The following is a 10,000-nucleotide window of genomic DNA, read 5'->3' as shown; positions in this document are numbered from 1 at the left end:
GTTCGTTTTCGTTTCCCATTTTGTCTAATGTAATAGTCGCGAAGTGAAACAAACTATAGCATAAACTGTTGCCGTTTTTTATTTTGAGTTTTGTGGCCGTAACAAGTCACGTGACCTCATTTGCAAACGTCATCCACATCAATATGAAAACGTTTGTGACGTTCTTAGTCTGCGAGAGTCTTAGGTTGTTATTACTAAACCTTTAGAAGTTAGACTCTTTCCCCCCCCCCCCCCCCTTACTCTTTTGCGCAATAACTTGGGGTCAGGTTGGGGCCCATGCCTTAATCCAAAAATCACGGAAACTTCTCGAAGCGCCATGTTGAGGAAAAATATATATACTGAGGGCTACATGAGCAAAAGTGAATTGAAAGAACTTGACATTTTGAAAGTCTGTTTCCAGTACTCTATTCATGCATTCGGCGGAAAAGGGGGTGGGGTTGGTCTAACCGAAAGCTGCGATCCCACCCGGGGAGAGTAGTAATATGGCCTCGTGATTGCTTCAAATTAAATATGTGATATACAAAAATTTGGTCAATCTTCACATGGATGTAAAATTGAAATTTAAGTGTTGTTTACGTTTTCGTATAAAGCTGTATAAAGGAGCCAGTTTACATCAACTTTACACTTGCCTAAAACGGGCGTATAAAGGAACTTTAAAGCAACTTTCAGCAACTTTACACTGGTTAACAGGGAAACGTAAGGTTTTATTCCTTCTCTTTAAGGAAGTTAACGCTAATATTGAAGTGGCTTAAACTTGTCATTTGTCGCAGTGAATTAATTAACTAGCTCTACGACTATACAACAACGATTTTTTGTGTTACCTTAACTTTGCAATGATTTGTCGTGTTACTCCTCGAACGGCGCCAATTTGAATAAACCTTGATGAACAATATAGTGGCTAATATAACTTTGTGTCATTAAATCCACAGAACATCTTGCTTTTTATGAAGCGGAACAAAGCCACTACTGTTGTGACTTCAGACTCTTTGGACACTGCGCTTCACGGTGCAGCAAAGTAAGTGAGAATTTGGACAGAATAGTAGGGTTTCAAAAATTACCCCTCAATTCTTTGATTGCACTCACCTGATAAGACGGCCATGTTGGCGCCAAAACAATAGAAAAATGTAGCTTAAGATTTGCATCATAATAAAGTCAAATTCCCAAAGGGCTTTTTTGCTATTGTTTCTTTCCACTAACAAGGCCACAATGAAGTCACGTGCAATCAATAGATGGTTTTCACTCACGTGACTTGGCGGCCATATTGGTGTACAAAACAATGCAAAATGTATGCATGGAATATGCATAAAAATAGAGTTTGGTTCCCAAAGGAGAGAACGTCTATTGTGCTTGTACACCAACATAGCTGCTGTGGCGTCACGTGAAAACGATCTATATGCAAAACGTTACTTTATTTTTATTATTTTTTTTGCGAAGTTTCTCATGGGAATACGGAAATCTCTAAGGTCCTCTAGACTAAAACAATTTTTAAGGACTTTCCAAAGTTCCCCTTGAGGACGGTGCCTACTTTTGTTATTGCGCATACCTTCTGCGCATCTCGAGACACTCGGGCTTCCTATGGGTGGTGTTTACTAATACAGGGATGTTTTTGCTTGGTTTAAAACTATGCGAAGAAAGTAGCAGTTAGCAAGTGCTCTTGGTATCCAAAACGAAAATTGGAGGTAATCATGCATTTTTCAGAGATAATTAATTATAAGCTTCAATTTGGAAAAGAACGACATACATTTCTTTTTTATAGGCTTTTTACAAATAGTGTTGATTAATTATCTTTGAGAAATGAGTGCTTACCTCCAATTTTCTTCTTGGATTTCAATAACACTTGTTAAGATCTGCTTTTCTCGAATAATTATTCATAAAACGCGCAAAAATACCTTTGAATTAGTAGGCACCGTGGATCGTGCCTATCGCACTGGTTTTAATCTACCCAAATTCAAAGTGCGCTCCGTCGTTCACGTGATTTTGGTATTATCATTGAACTGGTCTTGCACAGAGATGAAAAGTGAAACAGCTAAAGTCAGCTAAAGCCAGCTAAACAAATACTAAATTAAGAATAGAGAGGATAACAATCTAAAAAAGGAATATATAGAAAAAAACTATTATGGAAAATAAATGTTATAAATTCCTAATATTACATACAATAATTTGACATCTGATGGTTCGGAATGAGATTCCATGCTAAGGCAGCCCTGTGTTTAAATGTCGACCTGCCAACCTCTGTTCGGAGTCTTGGTTTTTCTAAATTTAGGGAATTCCTTACGTATGCAACAATTGGCGTTTACTTTAGAAATAAAGTTGTTCAATGTGTCTGTGTTTGTACCATGATAAGATGGGTATGTCAGAATAAGAAGTCTCTTGGCATAATATGAGGAATCAGATGATGTGGTCCCAAGTAGTTTGCAGACTATCCCTTCTGCTCTCAAATGAATACGTTCGGTGTACTCCAAGAGTGGCAGGGAACAGGAGCCCCAAATAACAATATTATACACAACACTAGTTAGGATAACATCTGGTTGTGGTGCTGCGCTTGGGGATCATACACGGACCGTAAAGCGACTGTCATTTTTGACGGTCGATGCCATTCTTAGCAACCAAGGTTTTTTATTCGGTTACCTTTCAATGAATTGTCAGGGTTAGCTTTATTTAAATACTTTAAAATTGCGATATTTGGAGTGGTTATCTTGGTAGTGTATTGGTAAGTACGTTTGATCTTCAGCCATGAAACCGAGTTCGATATCGTTCTCCCAACTTTCTGTGTAAGTTTTTTTTCTACGATTCTTTTCTAAGTTTTTTCAAAATTATAAGTGACATACGCTGCTAATCTAGTCCTAGATTAAGTATTTTTTCCTCATTTGCAAACGACAAACTTAACAGTGAAAAATTTTTAAGGTGTCGTCCAAATAACAACGACCGTTTACGAAACGGAAATTTGCGCCCAAGGCCCTACGTAATTTACCTCAACGAGAGATGATTAGCGGGGTTCGTTCCCCCTCATCATCATCATCATCATCATATCTTTGTCTACCTTCTCCGAGAATTTACCCTCCCAATCATGATACACCACAGAGGAACTCCATGCCCCTTCCTCCTTCTAGTCTTCTAGGTATATACATTGAGCAAGAGCCGATACAACCTAGATTTGATTATATAGTAGTGAACTATATTTCGGCTGGCCAGACCAGACCATCCTTTTTCAGGTAAAGTGAGAATTAACTTTTTCAGTTTGTATTTATGCCGATCAGATCAAGCCAGTCGATCCAACGTACACCGGTGGGGTTATGGTCCACGCTTGCTTGCTTAATAAATACTCCTTCTAGCCTCCGGGTCATGAGCAACTGATTTTGCACAACACAGTGATTTGCCTATGGAGTATTTTGTGATTGATTTTTTCGTCCTGCAGATATGGTTGGTTGGATATAGTAGATGCGTTGCTATCCGGTCGCAACGTTCGCTCCATAAACGTGCAGAACAGTCAAGGAAAAACAGCTTTGCACTTTGCTTGTGCAGAAGGCCATGATAGAGTGGTAGAACAACTTCTCAAACTTGGTGCAACTGCGGGGAGGTAAGGTTACACATTGGATTTCCTGTGTTTTGTGTACCATAAATGATCAAGTAATAAATAAACGCACAGTGCATTTATTGCATTTTGGAACTCAAAGGGGGAGGTGGGGGGGGGAGGAGGGGGGAGGGGATAGAATTGGATAGAAGCCTTGATTTAGAAAGAGGCGTTTATTTTTACATAAGGCACCTTTTTTACGCGTTTAAAACGACATTTGATCTGAAGGCGCGAATCACAGAAAGGCAATGACCTATATACTGTGGACAATAAACCACAGTGGGAAGTCTTTGAAGGCCTGTCACAGTGCATTACACCACATGGAACAGTTTCTCTTCAACCTCGTTCCCAGTGTCTCTCTTTTCTGTCTCTTTTGAGACAGAAGAGAGACCCTGGGAACAAGGTTAGTTTCTCTCATTATTCAGAGAAATTTCTCACAAATGCCCCTTGTACAGAGGGTCAGTGGTTATTAGATACGGACGTTTACTACAAAACGCCGATTTCACCGGCGAATCTTTTTGATATTAAGTAGGCATTAATTAGATCAATTCAACTAGCTAGGTACCCTAACCCCAACAAATATTATACATGTACACGTGCTTTATTTCTTTGGTTTGCATTATCAGCGATCATAACAACAGAACAGCTCTCCACGTGGCTGCCATGAGAGGCTCCAAGCGATGTGTGGAATGCATTCTGAAACATCATCCTCAGAGTATTAACCTCTTGGATAAAAACCAGGTAACTTCTCAATTCCTCACGTTTGCAGAATAATTTGTGAGCAATGTTTGTTTAAACAACTTCAGACTTCCGCTCTAGTCGAAATGAGTTTGTTCTTAGCTTGAGAGAAAACCATCACACGACAAAGAAACGCGGCATATTTGAATATCAGGATTTTGGTTTAAAATACTGCAGAAAAAAACGCATTCAAGACGAGGACCTTCTCTGCTCTGAGTCTTCTTGTAACATAACAGAAGTCCACGACTCACACATCTCTTTTATGAGTTCTTTTGTGTTGAGATCATCGCCACCTATTGAGGCCTTAGCCAATCATTGTACAATGTTTTCAATACGTCACATAAATTAACTTTAGTTGCATGAGTTAACTTTTGAATGGACCAATTTCGATATATTAAAATTCAGTCCGAAGCAAAAGGCAAATCATCTCGAGGCTCTAGGGAATAAACTCATACAAATCCTTGCATTTATTCCCCAGAGGCGTGAGATGATGCCTTTTGTTTCGGACTGAATTTTAATGTATCGAAATTGGTCTATTGACGGTCTGAGAAAACGATCACTCAAACTAGGACCACTACCAGTAGTTGTTCACAGGATATTGGGAAGAAATACGCGTACGCCGTTGCCTGGTGGCATTACTGCTGTGCAGTCGTGTTAAAAGAAAACTTCTACGCCTACCAAAGAATAACTTTAAACCGGAGAAAGAAATGTTTGCAAACTTTTTTTTTTTTGAGAATATTTCAAAACAGTGTTGGTTTTCGCTATTTTCCCTTCAAACTTCCAGGGAGCCGCCATCTTGAATAATTGTGACGTTACAAAGAACTCTTATTTTGTAACAGAACAACCGTAAATCGTCACAATTTTTGAAGATGGTGGCACCTGAGAAATATATCAATTAAAAAAAGGATTCTGAAATTCATTTTTTTCGGAATCAGGCCTCTTTTTTATTGTCAACTGTATTGTCTGTGATTTAAAGTCTCGCCCGGTGTGAAGGGAAACTTCACTCTTCCTGCTAATGAACTCCGTTTTTTGGATTGCGGGATGTGTTTGTTCTATAGGGATCAGCGCACGTGCGTCCCGTTCTGTATTGAGTACAAAAAGCATTTGATTTACGAATTTGCGTTCCATTTATCAACAATTTTCCCTTTTCTCACGAACTGTTACAAGGGGTCAGTAATTGAAGTAGGGGAACTTTCAAATCAAATTTTTCTTTTTCAGTTAGAGATGTATTTTACTTTCGTTTACAGAACACTGCACTTCATTTAGCCGCCATAGGAGGTCACCCTGATGTAGTGACTCGTCTGCTTTCATCTGACAAACAAGAGATACTCATGAACAAAAAGAACCAAAATGTACTGGACGTCGCCATGGAAGCCGAACAGAAAAAAGTGCTGCTTGCTATTGTAAGCCACAAAAGGTGAGAAAGAGATAAGACCGTAAGATAAGACTATAGATGGTTTTCACCTGACGTCACAGCAGCCATGTTGGTGCAAAGAACAATAAAGAAAAAAAGTCGTTTGGGAATTTGAAAAATCATAATGCAAAAATGAGCCATAATTTGCTATTGTTTTGTGCACCAAAATGGCGTCTCATCACGTAATTGAAAACTATCTAAATCTCAATTTTTTGTTTATTCAAAAGTTCTTGTTGGCTAAGATTTCTACCACAGTTACCGTAGAATTCCGAAAGTAGGTCCTCCTCCCCCCCCCCCCCCCCCCGAAAGTAACGTTAATTTCTTATGCTTCTGTTAAATCGAGTGTCCTCTATTTATCAGTAAATTAGTCAATGAGTCATGAGTCAATGAGTCAATGAGTTAGTGCAGTTAACCAAACCATAAAATGAAAGCTAAAATTTCAGATAGTGCTTAGGCCTAATCACTGAAAAGAAGGCTTAGACTTAATAAATTAATGCTATATTGAGTGTGAGTCTCATTGACTCATGACTCATGACTCATTGACTCATTGATTTATTGACTCATTGAACATGGGACCTCTGTTAAATCCTGAAAGTAACAATCGGCTCGAAAGTAGGGGCCCCTTCAATAATGTCACTTAAACAATGTAATGCAGTGCAGTCAGTAAACACAAATACACCATACTTGAGGATCGATTGATTAATAGGCCATTTCCGAGTTCGTGCCTGCCTCCTCTTCAAAGCGAGTCTAAGTGCGAAGTTTTTGTTATGAAAATTAGTTTTCATTCATATGTAAAGTAGAACTAATTACCATCACAAAAACTTCGCACTTAGACTCGCTTTGAAGAGTAGGGGGACTTGAACTCGGAAATGGCCTATTAACAAAACTACAGCGAAATATCAAACAATTTTTTCCTGGAAAACAGCAACTGGAACGTGGAAGAAAACACGCTAGTACGGTGCCATAAGGTACACGGCAAATATTGTATCCGTTTCCCTGATCTAAAAACGAATACCTATTTATAAGCGTAATGCGTAGTGCGTAATGCGGATGGAACAACCTGAGTGGACTGCGCAAAGCAAGAAACCATTGTGATCCTTAGTGATTATTGCCAACGAGTCAGGCCTTCTGAAGACAGAAGGCCTGGCGAGGCGGCAGCTTATAGAGCCGCGAGAAGATTTTTAGGCGGACGAAATCTCAGAAGCGCTTCAAATTTAATTGTAATGTAGACCAAAAGCTGTAATGTAGACCAAAGCGATGAAATGTTGACCGTAGCGATAACCAATGAGAGTGCCGCACGAGTACGCCGCGTGATGTTTGCAGCCGCCAGATCACGCAAGCTTGGCTCGTTGGCACTTTAGCGACAGCTATAACTAGTTTTTAACTTGACTTAAGGACGGTGCCTACTAATTAAAGATATTTTTGCCCCGGTTTACGATTATGCAAGGAATGTAGATCTTAACAAGTGTTATTGAAATCCAAAAATAAAATTGGGCACGCATTTTTCAAAGATAATTCATGAATGATATTTGTAAAAAGCTTTAAAATACAAAGCAATGTATGACGTTCTTTCTCAAATTGAAGCTTCATTATCTCTCAAAAATGCATGGTTACTCCCAATTTTCTTTTTGGATACCAAGAGTACTCACTAAGATCTACTTTCTCCGGGTAGTTTTAAACCGCTCAAAAATATCCCTGTATTAGAAAGCATCGCCGATAGGAAATCCGAGTATCTCGAGATGCGCAGAACGTATGCGCAATAACAATAGTAGGCACCGTCCTTAATCTACTGACAAATTTACGAACACAACCGTACATATTACGAATGAATTTACTACAGAGTTTAGTCATTTACGCCTGCGAGTATCCATAAGAAAAACACATGTCAAAACCCGTCTCCATTGCACGTTTTCAGGCTAGAAACTTAAATATTTACAACTTGTTTTTGTTTGGATGCGTAACCAGCACGTAATCTGAACAACTAAATTTGATGAACTTTTAATCTTATGTTACCGTGTCCTTTTTGCGTGAGACGGCTACTGAATTACAAAGGTTTTTTTTTTTTTTAATATCCAAAAGTAAAGACTACCAGAAAGTAGCCGATCCTTAAGCTTGTTAAATCCAAAAGTAAGTGAGGCCGTTACTTTCGGAATTCTACGGTATTCAGAATACTTTCGTCACGTCTAGCGAAGTTGTTGTACTTTATTATAGCGTTATTACATTCTCTGTTTGAGCAGGGCTGGCGCAGTGGTGAGACACTTGTCTCCCACCAATGTGGTCCAGGTTCGATTCTCGGATTCGGCGTCATAAGAGGGTTGAATTTCTTATTCATTATTTATATTACGACAGGCACATAAGCGATGATGATGACGATGACGTGATGACGATGTGAATGATTGATGACGATGACAATGATGATGAATATGACGATGATGATAACTATGACTATAACGATGACAATGACGACGCCGACGCCGACGACAGTGATGATGTGCCCCTTGATGATCATCATTACGCAAAAATGATGATGAATGATAGCTGGTACAACGAATCGAAAGGCTGGCGATAATTAAAGCCACGCGCAAAAGGGCCCATTGTATGTAAAATCCCTTTGTTGCATCCAGCAGACACTACGTGCGTTTTCATGCCAGATGCTAAAGCTGTTAAAATGAAGTAACCGATTGTAAATAAAAGTGCTAAACCATTCCATTCCATCAAGAACGAGAATCACACAAGTGACAACGTTCAGAGCTCACCTGACGGAGCGCATGCTCAAGACCTGCCAGAGCAGAGAGGAAGAATTCTCGCACTCAACAAAGGTCGATGAGCTTTTTATTAAGTATAATGAGAATATATAATTGACATCTTACACCAATTTGCTGTTTATTCTTGTAGATGGCGAGAGGTTCTGACATCATCTGCTCAGGGTCACTGTGCGCAAATGAATGCCTTTGTCTTAAAATACCCAGAGGTTGCTGAGGTGAGAAAGTCAGTTTGGCATGCACCCTCATGTCTGAATCACACGACTGCAATTCCAACACTCAAGACTGACCTTATAAATTTGCGATTGTTTATTATGTCCTTTATTTTAAAAAGCTTCATGAATTCCGCCCTTAATAGCTGTAGCGTCTCCTAGAAAAAAACCCACAATCAAATGGTTCTGGTATACTGAAATTAAAGCTGAAATGGCCATTCCAAAAATGACAAAATTAAGATGTGCAGATCTGACATAAGTCTTTGATGATTTGGAAAAGACTATTTCTTTATGCCTTATTCTTTATGTGCAGTAATTTAAGTAAGTTATCAAGCAGGATTTCTCAACGCTTTTTTTTCCTGTCGTAGCGATGCATGGATCAGTGCGTAAGCAAAGAAGGAAATCCTGACAATGAAGATTATAAAGTAAGTTTTTCTTGATCGTGACTTAGTTCCAAAACATTTTTCTCCTCCACTTCTAAGGGCCGATTTACACGATACGATTTTGTCGCATGCGACAAGCTCACGACAGGTCTACGACATGACTTACGATTGTCGCAGCGTTTTCAAACATGTTTTAAAATGCTACGACATTTTTTCTGACGTACACAACAAGCGTAAATCATGTCGTGGGCCTGTCGTAAGCCGTTGTTGCATGCGACAAAGTCGTACCGTGTAAATCGGCCCTAATTCTTCCCGGTCATAATGAAAATCCTCAATGTCATAATCATCAACGTAATCGTTATCATCACCACCATCATCATCTTCGTCATTATCTGTATCATCATCATCATCATTATCATCATCATCATCGCCGTCGCCCTCACTATCGTCTTGATTGGTTGATTGATTCATCATCACCATCGTATCTATCATTGCCGTTGTTGCCGTTGCAATCGCCCTCGTCTTCATCACCATCATCATCCTTGTCATCATGTCTATCATCATCGTCATTGTCGCCTTTGCCGCCATTGTTGCATCATCATCCTCGTCGTCGTCTTTATCATCATCGCCATGCCGCCTTTGCCATCGTTGCTGCGTCATGATCATCTTCATTGTCGCCTTTGCCACCATTGTTGCATCATCATCATCGTCATCTTGTCTATCATCATCGTCATTGTCCGCCTTTGCCGCCGTTGTTGCATCATCATCCTCGTCATCGTCTCTATCATCATCGCCATGTTCGTCTTTGCCATCGTTGTTGCATCATCATCATCGTCATCATCTCTACCATCATCGTCATTGTCCGCCTTTGCCGCCATTGTTGCATCATCATCCTCGTCGTCGTCTCTATCATCATCGCC

General features: G+C 39.6%; 1 protein-coding gene across 2 annotated transcripts in view; it reads left to right on the top strand.

The window, feature by feature from the left end:
- The window catches only part of LOC138025037 (transient receptor potential cation channel subfamily A member 1-like), a 40,621-nt gene that overhangs the window by 14,630 nt on the left and 15,991 nt on the right, over nucleotides 1–10,000 (top strand). For both annotated transcript variants that reach the window (XR_011127128.1, XM_068872278.1), the window contains exons 12-17: nucleotides 930–1,015; nucleotides 3,416–3,577; nucleotides 4,198–4,312; nucleotides 5,557–5,726; nucleotides 8,619–8,703; nucleotides 9,066–9,122. Coding sequence is in view for 1 of the 2 variants with exons in the window: in XM_068872278.1 (XP_068728379.1) it covers nucleotides 930–1,015; nucleotides 3,416–3,577; nucleotides 4,198–4,312; nucleotides 5,557–5,726; nucleotides 8,619–8,703; nucleotides 9,066–9,122 (675 nt within the window). In the remaining variant the exon portion in view is untranslated. The remainder of the gene's footprint in view (nucleotides 1–929; nucleotides 1,016–3,415; nucleotides 3,578–4,197; nucleotides 4,313–5,556; nucleotides 5,727–8,618; nucleotides 8,704–9,065; nucleotides 9,123–10,000) is intronic.

The sequence above is a fragment of the Montipora capricornis genome, chromosome 11 (genome assembly GCF_036669925.1).
Source record: "Montipora capricornis isolate CH-2021 chromosome 11, ASM3666992v2, whole genome shotgun sequence".
In the NCBI taxonomy this organism is placed as follows: domain Eukaryota; kingdom Metazoa; phylum Cnidaria; class Anthozoa; order Scleractinia; family Acroporidae; genus Montipora; species Montipora capricornis.
The sequence above is the reverse complement of the archived record's forward strand: the minus strand, read 5'-3'. Positions and strand labels throughout refer to the sequence as shown.